Below are 16067 nucleotides of genomic sequence, written 5' to 3' on the forward strand. Positions count from 1 at the left end.
TCTTGGACCAAATTTGAAATATTTCAGCTCACATTTTTAAGGTTTTATTCGAACGAAATTCTTTTCAGCTCAACCTATAGAGTTTTCATTAACTGAAACTGAAATTTCTTTCCATTTTATGTAAACCAGTTACTTTAAGACAACACAATTCATTTACTTAAAGCTTTCAGTTTGTAAGTCATACAACCTCTTTGATTAGTTTTTTTTTTTGAGTGTAGGAGACTGTACTCTAACTGACAAAGTACTCTGGTTGTAAGAACACTAGTGCTGATGTTTTGAAGGAATGAATTTATTTTTGAGATGTTTTATCTTTACTCTTTTTGGTGTCATAGTAATGTTTTTATAGCTGTAGAGTATTCTGGGCTGCATGTTTCTGCAGAGAGGAATGAGCAGAGTTTTGAAAAAGTAAACTTGGCACTGAAAACTTCTTGGCAATTGTAAAAAAAAAAAACTAACAGATGTTTTGACTGGAAATTAAACAAAAGAAGGGTGAACTTTCATTTACTCTGATCCAAACATATCATCAGATTCAATAACCAGAGCATTTGTACACTGCATGATGGAATGCACACTACACTAGATATTTGTTTCTAAGGTGAGGCTTTCTGCACAGCGCTGGACACCAGGAAGCTCTAGGGTGGTCAAGCTGACTTCCTCACGGACAGATTTGGAAATGCTTAACCCTTGTGGGGTGTTGATGTTTGTGTTACTCAGTGGTCAGGTGGACCCACCACATTTATTTTTTAAATCAATACAGCCGTAACAGTTTATGTAAAAATACTAAAATATCACAAATGTCCAGCGTAGGGTTCTCCTTTAGCAGCTGTAGCCAGTCAGCAGCCTGTGCATGTTGTCCACCCTCAAACACACACACACACACAAACACACACACACACACACACACACACACACTAACAGCAGGCCATGTAGGAGGAGAACAGAGTGAACACAGCACGTCCACACTTTTATTCCCCGCAGGTTCACCCCAACACCACGTGTGTAGTATAAATGCGTAGGGGATGTAACAGTGTAAAGTCACTGAAAATGTGTTATTTTATATGTTCTTCACATAAAGAGAGCAAAGGGAAAGGAGTCTGAGGCTAAAATAACAATAAATCACATCATTTTTTCTTTTGGTAAACATTGAAAATGGGAACCACAGACCCCAACAGCACACAAGAGCAACTAACATACACACAGTACAATCACAGTGGATTGTTTATTTCTTTATTTATTTTATTGTAATTAGGGCTGTGTAGGAGTACTCGAGTACTCCATTAACAGTGAACAGGTTTCACAATGTGAATCCTGAAATCACTTTTTTCTATAGCATGAATCACAGGAAGATGGAGAAAATATACAGAGCAACAATTCCACTAAAGTGATGATTTAATTTTATTTCTTTTTATTTAACAGAACTGTAAAACAAAAATCTTTGGCCCATATTTGTGAGAAAGTATTTTGTTATATTTTGCGACTCAGAAAGCATGAATGCATTGTTAAGGACACAGAGGAAGCAAAAGTTTCATCACTAACTGTTTTAATTCTAAAAACAGCTGTTACTTATTAGCTATAGTTTTAGCTCATTCACACATCGGAGGCAGTCTCTGTTATGTTACTCATCCAAAATAAAAACATAGCAATTTCCTTATATTTCGACTATTTTTGAATTCTACAACATGGTTTGAAATGTATTCTTTGTTGTTATGCTAATTTTTTGTGCAACACCAGTGCTGCCACCTAAAAAGGTAATCCACAGCTTACCAGCACAGAGGATCAAATTATTGTACATCATATATGGGTTCAAGTAAACACTGTATGTTTCAGTTTTTGTTTTTGTTGTAATTGTTGCTTTTGATTGTGGGGGCTGGGGGAGTTGATTTTTTTTTTAATACAGTTTGCCACTTATCTTTATATAAAACATGCTTACAGTTAGTATTTTGCATAAAAAGTGGACTATAGTATTCATAATGTAAAGTGTAGATAGTACACCAGTGAACATTTTAGTAATACAATGTACAAACACATAAAATTTTAAAACAACCAGACATTTGGTAATACAATAAAAGATCTCTAATAACAAATTTACTTGTTTCTTGAAGCAGATTACTTAAGAAAGGAAGTTTCCTAATTTTAATCTAATCTGAAGCTCACATATCAACTCCTTATTATTCAACATCAAACCAGTTTTATGGTGATACTTTTTCTTTAATTAGTTCCACAGTAATATTTTAAGTTTTATAAGTATTATAATCATTTTATGTTTTATCTTTTATTCTATCTTATGTAAAACCTAAATTCCAGAGCATTTTTAGTATGTTTTGATTTATTTTATCATTTGGAACCTAAAATATCCGCTGTATAAAGTGCTATATGACTAAATGTACAATTCAACAAAAATCTTTTTTTTCCCACATTTGTGCGTGACATGTTGAATGTTTTCTCTCCATCTCTCTTTTTCTAGTTGTAAATAAAACTCTGGCTGCTGGATTTTGGTTTTACAGGAAGATCAATAAAGTAGCTTTAAGTAACACAAGCATGGAAAAAGTGTTCATCACGTTTGATGATAAATTACATCTAAGATCATCTAATATAATTAAAACAAGCAGCTCTGATGTTACACTAAGCAATATTTAGATTAATTCATAACGCAGTTGCTGAAAAGAGTAGCCCTTAATCATTGGTTAGTAAAACTTCCCAATAACCCAAATAAAGTAAATTTTCTATAGGAATTACAGTTATATAACAGTTACACAGTTATGTCTGATGAATCTGTATTATGTAAATCATTCTGGAAACTATTGTTTACTAACTACTAAAGAAGAACAACTAATCCCAAGTACTGGTGAAGAACAAAGACGTGCTGTCTCCATCAGGGAGTGGTCTTACGGATGTTTCTCACTTTCAGAGTGAAGTTGCTGGGAAGTCCCAACCTGATGAGCTCATCTTGAAGCTGAAACAAAAGCTCAGTTACATTAAACTTGCTTTACCTTATCAAACTCTAACATAGAGGCAGATGTTTCATCATAATATTCACAACAGCATAATATCTACAGTGGTTTAATGATGTGTATACTGAAACTTACAATGTGTTGCAATTATGTGTTAAATAGGGAAAAATAGTTATCATCAAGGACTAGTTTTATAAGTCTTTTCACATGTTTTCTTAATAATCTACAGAATTAGGGACAGGCTCTTTACTGGGTCTTTATTACATCAGGTTGGAACAAACAACTAATCAGTTTAGATAAAGACAGTGAGGAAAGAAAAGCTGCTCACCTGCATTAAAACCAGTCCTTCAATCTGAGATCCAGAGCGATTCTTCCCATCTTTAACTTTCACTCTCAGTCCCATAACATGACCTGTGACAGAAGTGGTGAATTACAATCACTGTAATATATATATATATATATATATATATATATATATATATATATATATATATATATATATATATGATTCCTTGATGTATGCAGATTTATGTGCACAGTGATATGCAGTGTTTCATGTGTGATTTTAAGAATTCATGAAAACATTTTGTTAATGACGTCTATTACTCAGAAACATATTTTCACCAGGTGTAACTAGAGGGGGTGTTAGAGTGGACATTCACACTGAGGCCTGTGGAGGGCCACATTGGGAGTACCAGGACATTACCTGGCCAGTAGCCTGAGCTGTCACTTTAATTGTCAGGCCAGTTGGCTAAACATGAACTAGACTAGAGCTCAGCACAGGCACATCCATCAATCCATGTTAACCTGTGCTCTTCTAAGTGTATTAATCTAACATTCATAATAAATATGTTTTTTTATTTTTTACTGCATTTGTGTTTGTGTTTATTCCAATGTTATATAGCAAGGAAAATACATTAGATGCTAATGGGTGGGTGGCATGCCTCAACAGCCTTAAGAGGCTTGTTTGAGACTTAACAATACTGAATAAACACACATATTACATTGTCATGTTTATTAATTGAGGCTTGTACAGGGGTTGTATAATTGTTTTGCACTGGAGCCCATAAGATCCTAGTTTGACCACCGATTTGATCTTAGACTGTTGAATATTCAGTACATATTAAAGTTAATATTTATCCATCGAGTGATATAGAACCATCGAGTGAGCTCAAGAACTGTGTAAAGAGCTGTCTACTGCAGAGTTAAAGGAAGACTAAGAAGAATGTGCTTTTCTAATCCGATAAAAGTGGTTTTAAATAGGTTGTGTGGTTTTGCAACATTAGTAATGTAACCTAATCACCAATAGGTACAGAAAACATTTTTCTTTTAAAATATTTTACATAATTACACGACTCACCACTGTAGCAGATGAATGGGAAGCTGGCGAAGCAGTCTTCATCTGTCCAGTAGCCTGAATGATCCACAGCTGTACAGTGTTGATTTCCATATTGTCTAGATGAGTACAAACCATTATCAGGTTCTGATGGTGCAAATTGGACCGCTGGTCTCCAATAAGTGAAAGTGGAGTTGCTCTGATCTGACCACAGTCGGTTTCTATACAGACCGATCCAAACTGTATTGCCATTTGAAATTCTCATTATTTGCTGCAGCTCAGTCTGGTTCCTCACACTGGCCAGGTCTGTGTAATTGTTTCTACAGAAACTCTGAGCTTCTGCCCAAGTCTTTCCTCCAGAAACCAACACATATGTGCTGTCATTACCTAAAAAACAGAGCAGTGAAATGTACATATCTTGATTTAAAATCACTAAATACCAAAATGATCTGATAGATTTTAATTCTTGTCAAAGATGACAGCTGTTCAATTCTTAAAGTATAAAATAATTTTTAAAATCTATTTTTGTGCCAGCGCAAGTGCAGTCTAAAGGTATGATGCCTGTATATTACTAGTTTGGTTTGATGTAAGCCTATTTGTGATCTGAAAAAACTTCATGCATACATAGAATTATGTCTGTTTTTAATGCAGTGCCGTCCCAATTTTCTTGGAACATGTTGTTGGCATCAAATTCAAAATGGGCAAATATTTTTCAAAAAACAATAAACTTTCTGAGTTTCAACTTTTGCTTTGTTGTCTTTGTACTATTTTCAATTAAATAGAGGGTTTAAATGATTTACATGTCATTACATTTTATTTTATTTTTGGAAATGTTGTTATATAATAATAATGTTGTATATATATATATATATATATATATATATACACATACACACATATACACATATACATACACACATACACACACGTGTGCCTCCATGATGTCTCACATAAAATTTTTTCAACTCATGCTTGTGCTGCTGCCTCCTCAGATCCTCTCTTATCACAAATAAGTGCAAAACAATATTTTTCTGACTTTATGAAGTCACGTTTGAAGACGTTGCAAAACCCTGCTTTTTTACTTAAACCAAGCATAAAATAAAGAAGATGCAAGTGTGAAATCAAAGGTAGATTTATACAGATGTGGTCTTCACTGTTCCTCCAAATGTAGCCAATAAAAATATGGGAGGCAAATCCGGCCAAAAACAGAAATTAAAATTAAGACCAAAATTAAAAACCAAAACAGCCTCAGAAAAAGGTATCACATCAAACAAGCTTGGTCGAGCATATACTGGTTCATATAACTTAAAAGAAAGAGAGTTAGAACCATTGTGTATCTCGATATAAATGACAGTATAATATTTTCATTTTTTTCTGAGGCCATTCGGTCTGACGGCATTTGGTCTGATGTTCAGTTACACCAGATCTGAGACATGCCGATTGTTTTTCTGGAGACTCAAAGTCATTTAGCTTGAGGAATGATGCAGTTCTGACTCTGAGGTCTGAGGATGTCCTAAAATGTACCCCGTAGCCCCGCCTAGTGCTAATTAACATATATTTGCATGTTGGTCAATTTGAAAATGAAAAAGTAAAATTGGAAATGAAAAGTAAATCAATAGCAAGTGGCACCTGTGTTCATTTGCATTTGGCTTTTCATTCTGACACTTAAAGCATCAGAATGACATTGAAAACTGAATCACAAACTGTGACTTTGCTGTTGATTTATCCATTTTGTAATTTCAAATTATAATTTCATCAGATATGCATCCTTTGCTATGAAAAAGAAATAAGAACGTGAACATTGCATTTTGATTTCATTTTTAACACATATTATGCATTTCATGGAGAAAAGGCAAAGCCAAATGAAGGCTTGCATTTTCTTTTCTCTATTAGCTTTTCCATTTTAGATATGACCATGAAATACCAGAATAATGACTAAAATGAAATGACAAATACCTGTTTTAAATTTACTTTTATTTTTAGCACAAATGTGTCGTGCTTATGTGAAAAATTAAATTGCAAATGTGGGTATTTCACTTCTTTTTCAATTTTGGCAGGATATTTGTGCAGATGTCAAAGAAATGGCAAAAAGAGGTTTACATTTACATTGTATTGTTTTCATTTTAATTTCTTTTTTGACCAGATTTGCCTCCCATATAAAAAAGGATGCCTTAAAGTGCAGTTTTATCATTCTATGATTCTTTTTGTTGATCTGTAATCATAAAAGCATGTATAAAACAGTGGGTTTAGTGGTTGATTGTTTGGTAAAGTTTCCTAAATAAATGGAGCTCTTAAGTTGGAACTACACACATATGATCACACACATCAACTGAATTTCTATTCATTTAATAATAATGTAATTAAAACTCTGTGCTGCTCATGGAATCTTTGGAAACACCCCATTATAAAGTGCTATATGTTTAAAATAAGTACAATGATAATAATAATAATTTTTTGTTTTGTTCTTGTTCATAATTTTACATACTATCGCTGACCAAAGAAAAACATTTTTGTGATTTTTCACTTTTCTTCATCCTCTGAGCCTGGCAGCTATGCTTTACATTTTGTGAAAATTTAATGATAAATGGACCAATAAAAATGCATCAAAAATGCTTACAAAAAATCTCTCTCAATTGACTTACAAGTAAAGAATGTTTTTGCCCTGTCCTGTAAAGTTACTATTTTGGAGATACATGTTTTGCTTTGGAAAGGGATGCTATGTAATGTACTAGTGTTATTATTACTTTTATTGTTGTTTTGATAATAATAATAACAATGTTAAATAATCTTAATAGTAATAAAAGAAAAAAACGAACTAATGTTACCATTGCCTCTCTGTGAATATAATCATCCTTGACTAAACATTATATTTTTGGGGATTATTTAAACTTAATTTAATTTATTGTATATTACAATCACTTTTATCAAGAAAGACTGTTTTCAGAATAAAACAGAAACAGTGTTAAGATTTTTAAAAAAAAGACAGCTAAGAGGACTGAAGTTAATATCTATGCTGGCCTTCCAAAGCATGCAAAGCTGCATCATTACTCATTACACTGTTTTTAGATTGAACACCGTTTAAGAGCTCTACAGTTCTTCTACAAAATAAGCACATTATGAAATGTGATGGTTTCTGCAAAAACCAGCATATCAACAATTTTCATAATATTATTGTATTGTTTGTTATAAATTGTAATAATTTGCCTGTATTGTACAACCCTAGTTCCAAAAAAGTTGGAATGCTGTGTAAAATGTAAATGAATGTAAATAAAAACAGAATGCAATGATTTGCAATAAACCCATATTTTATTCACAATAGAACATAGAACACATATCAGATGATGTTGAAAGTGAGACATTTTACCATTTCATGAAAAACATTAATTCATTTAGAACTTGATGATTCTGTACTGGAATTCACTGCATGGGCTCAGAAACACTTCCAGATATCATTGTCTGTGAACACAGTTCGCTGTGAAATCCACAAAAGCCAGTGAAAGCTGTATCATGCAAAAAGGAAACCATATATAAACAGGGTCCAGAAATGCCACCAACTTCTCTGGGTCCAAGCTCGTTTAAGATGGACTGAGGGAAAGTGGAAAACTGTCCTGTGGTCCAACGAATCAAAATTTGAAATTCTTTTTGGAAATCATGGACACTGCATCCTCCAAATTAAAGACCTCTCAGCTTGTTATTAGCACACAGTTCAAAAGCCAGCATCCATGATGGTATGGGGGAGCATTAGTGCACATAGCATAGATGTCTTGCGCCCTGTGAAGGCAAGATTAATGCTAAATGAAATATACAGGTTTTGGCAACATATGTTCCCATCCAGACAACGTCTCTTTCAAAGAAAAGGCCTTGCATATTTCATCAAGACAATGCTAACCCACATACTGCATCAGTTACAACAGCATGGCTTCACAGAATAAGAGTCCGGGTGCTGAACTGGCCTGCCTGCAGTCCAGACCTTTCACCAATGGAAAACATTTGGCGCATCATGAAACGAAAAATCCATCGAAGAAGACCCAGGACTGTTGAACAGCTAAAATCCTACATTAGACAAGAATGAGACAACATTCCTCTCCCAAAACTCCAGCAATTGTTCTCCTGACTTCCCAGATGTTTACAGACTGTTGTTAAAAGAAGAGGGGATGCTACACAATGGGAGACGTGGCCCTGTCCCAACTTTTTTTAAAATGCATTGCTGCCATCAAGTTCAAAATGAATTAATGTTTTTCATGAAATGGTAAAATGTCTCACTTTCAACATCTGATATGTGTTCTGTGTTCTATTGTGAATAAAATATGGCTCTACTAGATTTGCAAATCATTGCATTCTGTTTTTATTTACATTCATTTACGTTTCATTTACATTTTACACAGTGTCCCAACTTTTTTGGAATTGGGGTTGTAGAAAGGCAGTGATCCTCTGCCATTAGGAAAATATTACATGCTTCTCTTAAAAAGATTGATCTGATTGGCTGTGGCTGCAGCACATCAAACCATGCTTTTTGATATGTATTCACTCTAACTCCTCCCCTGATCACATCTGCGCTGCCCTGTGCTGGGTTACAGCCTGCACTGCTGGTCGGGAAACTGGAAACACACCCCAAATCATCAGCGCTGCAATTTTCACAGTTAAGTTGTAATCACAAAAACAGAGCGTTGCACATAATAACAGAGGTCATCAATTTCAGTCCAGCACAGGATAGTGATTGTGCTCAACCTTCATCATTTACCAGCTTTACTGAGTGTATCTGAGCAGGCCAATCACCAAACTGAAATGATTCCCTGCCTTACTGAATAATATAAACATTAAATAAATAAAACCTTTAGTTAATAACATTTATATTTAATAGAGCATTAGACAAACATATTTACGAATACATTTAGAATTTGTAATTAATATAAAAAATGGGTTATTGAAATTGTTTTAATATTTGCAGCACTTACTGTTATAGCAAACAAATCCTCGTATATCAGTACAGGGAGTATCAAACCATTCCCCTGTTGAAGACATGTAAACACACAGCTCTTTCCCATTGTAGTTATCTGGTTGACGGGACCACCCTCTGAAATCTCTCTCTCCCTCCTTGTAGAAACTCTCATTATCCAGAGACCATCTCCAGCTGTCCAGATCATCATACAGTCCAATCCAGGCTAAACCAGAGTATCTGCCATTTACTGTGTTATTGAGTCTGTTCATTTCCTCCATGTTATCAATGGTGGCCAGGTCAGTGTAATTCTCTCTGCAGTATCTCTGAGCTTCAGTCCAGCTCTTACTCTCATTAACAAAGTGATACTGACGGTATGGTACTGCTAGAGAAACATAAAGTTTCACAACTGATTTCTTTACATTTCATTTTGAAAGAGTAAGAAATTGAGGGAAATTATTTACATGTAGTTTACACTTAATATTTAAGTATTAAAGCAACACGAACAAAGGTAGATTGTCACTGTGGAGAGTTTGAATATGAAAAATGCGTTACCCATTTTCAACCTGCAAACAGAAGTGTACTCACCACTGTAGCAGAGAAAAGGCAGAGTGTAAGCACAGTTTTCATCTGTCCATTGTCCAGAGTCCCTGAATGATACAGCTGTACAGTATTCACTCTCTCCAGCATTATCAGGTTGTCCTGCTTTCCAGTAGCTGAAAGAAGAGTTGCTCTTATCTGACCAGGACCTGGTTCTGTACAGGCCGATCCACTCATAGAAATAATCCACATAATGATCATCTTCCAGTGATCCTAACTTCTGGTTCTCCATTTCATTCCTCACGCTGACCAGGTCTGTGTGATGTTCTCTACAGTATCTCTGAGCTTCAGTCCAGTTCATGAATTGATAAACAAAAACATATCTTTCCCAGCCACTCACTCTTCCTATGAGACACAAACATTATATTTGACATTTTGAAATAAATACTATGAGCTGTTTTCAGAATTCACCAGCTGTACTCACCATCATAACATAAGAATGTGGATTTATGAGAGCAAGAGGTTTCCAACCATGTGGCCTGAAACTGTGAAAGTATCACACACATGCGGTTTCCTCCTGAGTTAACAGGTTTCTGTATATACCAGTTTCTGAAGTTTGTCACATTCTCCTTGTGTAAACTCTCATCATCCAGAGACCATCTCCAGCTGTCCAGATCATCATACAGTCCAATCCAGGCTAAACCAGAGTAGCTGCCATTTACTGTGTTAATGAGTCTGTTCATTTCCTCCATGTTATCAATGGAGGCCAGGTCAGTGTAATTCTCTCTGCAGTATCTCTGAGCTTCAGTCCAGCTTTTACTCTCATTAACAAAGTGATACTGATGAGGGACACATGAGAGCCCTGTGCACAACTCTTTATTTAAAAGGGAAAAATGAAAATATATTACACAAAATGTAAACAGATCTTTGTAAATGTTTGTACTTTCTAGATTGTAAGGTTCATATAGAAATATCAAAATAAAAAGTCTTAAGTGTTTTTAAACAAATAAAAGATGCATTTTCTGATCATGAGAAGAAAACACAAGCACCAGAAAAACACATGATAAGTAAACAGCCTCCATGTTTACACTGCACTGGAGAACCATACATCCAAAACTAATGACTATTTACACACCTTTGTTATTGAGATTGAATCTATTAGTGTGGTTGCTTAGCAATAAAGAAGTAAAAATTTAGTGTTTTCACAAACAAAAGCAAAAAAAGAATGTGTAATGATTTAAAAATTAAAGAAGAGAGAAAAATAAACTCACTGCTGTAACAGATAAAGGGAAGTGTGGCTAAGCAGTTCTCATCTGTCCACAGGCCTGAATCACTGAATGACACAGCAGTGCAGTGTTGGTTACCAAATTCTCCTAAAACACCTGCACCATTGTCTGGTTGTTCAGATGAGTAAGAGATGCCTGGTCTCCAGTTCTCATATGTGGAAATGTGCTGGTCTGACCAGAGTCTGGTCCTGTAGAGACCAATCCAAACACTAGAGCCACCTGTAATGTTGACAATTCTCTGATTCTCAGTTAAGTTCCTCACACTGGCCAGGTCTGTGTAAAACTGTCTGCAGTAACGCTGAGCATCTGCCCAAGACATGGGCAGGTTTATCCAGATGTAGTTGTCAGCTCCATTTTTGCCTAAAAAACATTAATAATTCTATCAAGTATGTCTACAAATAAACAATATATATCCTACACACTCAGTGAAATATTCATACCATTATAGCAAACAAACGTCCAATATGTTTCACATCGTTCATCAGACCATGTTCCATCAGAGTTAATATAAACACACAGCTCTGTTCCAAAAAGATTATTTGGTTGATGGTACCACCCTCTGAAATCTCTCTCTCCCTCCTTGTAGAAGCTCTCATCATCCAGAGACCATCTCCAGCTGTCCAGATCATCATACAGTCCAATCCAGGCTAAACCAGAGTAGCTGCCATTTACTGTGTTAATGAGTCTGTTCATTTCCTCCATGTTATCAATGGTGGCCAGGTCAATGTAATTCTCTCTGCAGTATCTCTGAGCTTCAGTCCAGCTCTTACTCTCATTAACAAAGTGATACTGACGATATGTTGATGACATTGCTAGAGAAACACAAAACAAAGGGTAGAAATTATGTTCACCTTTTTATCCTGAACTAGTCTTCTACAGTATACAGTTTACAGTCCTTGTACAAAAGGACATTTTACTGACCAGGAAATATTGTTACTTTGGAAACAAGTGAAAGGTGAGCATTAGTTTTGAGCTTTCAAGGAATTTTACCATGGATTTCTAAATGGCTGTGAGGTTTGTTCATGAATTTAAACAAAATTTAGCCATCTGACTGTATATTGTGGACACTGTTCTGAGCACATAATCATGTCAAAAACTCCTGATTATGCTTCGTCAAGGCCATCAAGTCTTCTCATGATAAAAAAAGAAATCAAACAGTCCACTTTTTCAGGACAGCCACTCAGAAAGAGTTGAAATGAGTCATGATATTCCTCTGGCTATTTATGGTAAACTAGGTAAACCTAATTTACAGGACACTTTAGAGGAACAGATTTGTAAAACAAACAAACAAAAAAATATAATGACTCACTGTGAACTGCAAAATGAAAAAAAAAACTTCATATAGCTAAAAGAAGGACCAGCCATTTTGGATAACTGGAATCATTTCTTCCCTAAGCGGAAGAATTAACAACACAGAAGCACTGTTGTGTAATATAAGGAAGGTAAGTGAGAGATTAAGTGTATATTCAGGTTCAAACTCTTAAAGTAAGGCATCAGTTGAATGCTGGACCCACTGGCATTATAGTAAGTGAGCACAACAAAGAATAACCGTTGCACAATGTAAAGTTAATGATCTTTGCCAATCCAAGGATTCTACCAAGAATTTTTACATTATGTGGAGGTTCATTTTAATTTTTAAAAAGTTCTTCACACTTAAACGTCTCACAAAGTTCTTTCATATAGCTTGCTATTCTACATAGTGCATGTGAGTATGATTTAGCAGTGCAAACCAATGAAGTGTTTCGGGAAAACTATTTTTTGAAAACACAAAAAAAAGTTGTAGAAATGGAATTATGACATAACTGAAGTTTGAGGAAAGATCATGCCTAAAACTCCTCCTTCTCAACTCCAGCTTCCTATAAATGCCAATTCTTCACTCTTCCTACTTGTGACAAAATTTCGCACTCCACCTCCTCCACCTTGTCCACGCCTGCACTTAAACTTTAATATATGGGGGGTCGGCCTTCTCGTGACCCACTGAAGCCGTATTGAACTCCAGCCCAAACTTCCTCAGAGTTCTCCTCCTCTCATTATCTCATTTACCAAGGCGTGGTCTGCATTCACAAATTATTCTCATTCTTTATAAAGTAGGTTCAAATATTAGTTAGCATGTTTACTCTGTGTCTGTGTATGTTTTTGTTCATGGGCTCTGGGTTCTTGCTGGGATAGGCTCCAGCACCCCCACGACCCCCACGACCCAGGAGGATAAGTGGCTTAGATAATGTGTGTGTGTGTGTGTGTGTGTGTGTGTGTGTGTGTGTGTGTGTGTGTGTGGTTCGTATATCCTTCTTTACCCTACATTCACTTTTTTAAACTGGGTAAATTTTAATGTGTGTTTGCACTGTACTCTGAATTCAATGAGTTTTTTGTAGATGGTTCTTGGGCTTGTGCTTAAGTTTAGTGGCTTTTGAAGTCATTATAGTTTAATTAGGTTTATGTTTAAGTAGTATTATGTAACAGTGGCAGACAAAACCAGCTTACAGACAAGGCTAGAGTTAAAAGCTCTAATGCCAAAAGAATGATCCAAAACCACAGTTGTAAAACAGAAACCTTTCGGTGCACACAAGGTGACGATACTTTACAGAGTGAAGGTACAAACAGGCCGGTGTATATACACAGGTGAAAAGGTGAAAGTGATTAGAGGTCCGAAGAAGCTGAGCATTGATAGGTGGTTCTGGATGAGTCCTGAGTCATGTGAGTAAGTGAGGGGTTCTGGAAATTGTAGTCTGAGGCAGCCGAGTTGGCCATAGTTTCAGCCAGGATGGAGGGAGGCGTGACATATCATTCCATTAGTCTGTTTAAGGTGATGTATCACTATTGAATATTCCTTCTCAGTTTTCAATTCCTTCATTTTTTTACAGATTTTTTTTTTTTAGATTATAGATTTATTTTTTTTTTATTTTTATTTTTTGCAGTGGTTAAACTGAAAATGGTAAACAATTGACTTTAAAAAGCTGGACAGTATTATTTTGGAAAAGAGAATTTCTATTTACGATAATTTAATGACAGCTGTGGACCAATTTTCAAATTATTTAATTTGTTTTGAGATCTATGTGAAGTGATTTTGCAAGTTTGTCACTTTAGTATACTGTTGTTTTTGTGTTGTGGTATGTTGTTTTGTCTTGTTCTCATGATGTCACAATAAATAAAAATAAAAATAGGAAAATTAAAATCAATGAATAAATGATTGATGAGTGAATAAATAATTGAAACAGAAGTGTACTCACCACTGTAACAGAGAAAAGGCAGAGTGTGAGAACAGTTTTCATCTGTCCATTGTCCAGAGTCACTGAATGACACAGCTGTACAGTATTCACTCTGTCCAGCATTATCTGGTTGTCCTGCTTTCCAGTAGCTGAAAGAAGAGTTGCTCTTATCTGACCAGGACCTGGTTCTGTACAGGCCGATCCATGCAGTGTAATAATCATAATGATAATTATAATAATTACTTAGCAATGATATTATCTTCTGGTTCTCCGATTCGTTCCTCACACTGGTCAGGTCTGTGTGATGCTCTCTGCAGTATCTCTGAGCTTCAGTCCAGTTCATATACTGATTGACAAAAACATATCTTGCAGTGGCATTCGCTCTTCCTAGAAGAAACAAAAGCAATGGATAACATTTTTAAAGGAGGAGATGTTGAAATTTAGAGCTACGTTATGTCAGATTACAGTTGTGCTCACCATCATAGCAAATGAATGGGAATGTGTAAGAACAAAAACCAGGCCACCATGATGTAATAAAACCGGACAAGTACACACAGAGAGACTTTCCATCCCAGTTTATAGGTTTCCTTCTATACCAGTTCCTGAAGTTTCTCTCATTCTCCTTGTAGAAGTGATCATCATCCAGAGACCATCTCCAGCTGTTCACATCATCATTCAGTCCAATCCAGGTGGATCTGCTGTTCCTGATGTCCATTAAGTTAATAATTTCCCGTGTTTCTTCACTGTTATCAATGCTGGCTAAATCAACATAATGTTCTCTGCAGTAACTCTGAGCTTCAGCCCAGGTTTTACTCTCATTCACAAACTGATACTGACGAGGAAGACAAACACTGAGAGTGCAGAGCCCTGTTTAAGACAATTTAACTTTATATAAACACAGTTTGATATACATTGTTTAAACAAGGAAATAATGTATGTTTAAGTCTAGTCTCATGTGCATGTCATTTATAAAGTTAAAATATGATACATTAACAATGACTGACCTAAAATCAGCACGAGCTGAAACATGGCTCTGGAAAAAATACAGAAAAAATTGCTGATAAGAATACATGCATTACAGAAGTACATACATTTTGCTATCTGTCACAAAAATGCTTGGGGATTCCCCTCCTCACCTCCGAAATCTTGATCTCCAAATTTTTTTTTATGTGTGTGTGTGTGTATATATATATATATATATATATATATTATATATATATATATTATTTTATGTGTAAGGACGTGTTTTGGTCTTTTTTGTGTTTGTGTCTCTCTCTCTCCTTGTCTCTCCCTTAACAGGTGTACATGCCCTGCAGTCAGTCATTTGGAGGATCTCTAACCTATCAGAGACCTGGCTGTTGTAGATGGGGGCAGAAAAGAGGCTTTCAAGACTTAAAAGAGGCCTTCAAGATGTACTGTTTTAGTTTGTGTTTTTAATCTCCTGTGTTTGGAGTGTGCTTTTATTTTAGGAATTTTACCAGCACTTTTGTTACTTTTGTACTTTTGAGTTTGTATTGAGCTAGTATTTTACCTGCATACTTTTAACTTTGTTTTCCAAGAGACTGAGTATTCGTACCACCTGGGGTTTCAAACAGGTAAGAGGTGTGTGCCTATACATTCACACCACGTAGAAGTCTACTCTGTCTAGTTCCCTAGGTCAGAGGGTGGGGACCACCATATGTACTTTTGATTACTGGCCGGGGAGGTGTAGAGTAGTAAGCTTTCATTTCCTTTTTTTATAGGTTAGTTAAGTACCTTCTGTTTCAGAGTAGACAAGTGTGGTTAGGTTTTGGTTTTAATTAAAAAAAACAA

General features: G+C 35.5%; 1 protein-coding gene across 1 annotated transcript; it reads right to left on the reverse strand.

The window, feature by feature from the left end:
• Positions 1–2842: 2842 nt before the first annotated feature.
• Positions 2843–15284, reverse strand: LOC118820654 (C-type mannose receptor 2-like). The gene is made up of 11 exons (XM_036589045.1): positions 15260–15284; positions 14733–15122; positions 14277–14642; positions 11490–11861; positions 11035–11409; positions 10248–10637; positions 9815–10162; positions 9243–9605; positions 4312–4674; positions 3280–3362; positions 2843–2953 (listed from the first exon to the last, which is right to left on the reverse strand). The coding sequence occupies exons 1-11, from the start codon at positions 15282–15284 to the stop codon at positions 2873–2875; spliced, it is 3156 nt and encodes a 1051-aa protein (XP_036444938.1). The 3' UTR covers positions 2843–2872.
• Between the last annotated feature and the right edge of the window lie 783 nt (positions 15285–16067).

Source organism: Colossoma macropomum, unplaced genomic scaffold (genome assembly GCF_904425465.1).
Source record: "Colossoma macropomum unplaced genomic scaffold, Colossoma_macropomum, whole genome shotgun sequence".
Classification (NCBI taxonomy): domain Eukaryota; kingdom Metazoa; phylum Chordata; class Actinopteri; order Characiformes; family Serrasalmidae; genus Colossoma; species Colossoma macropomum.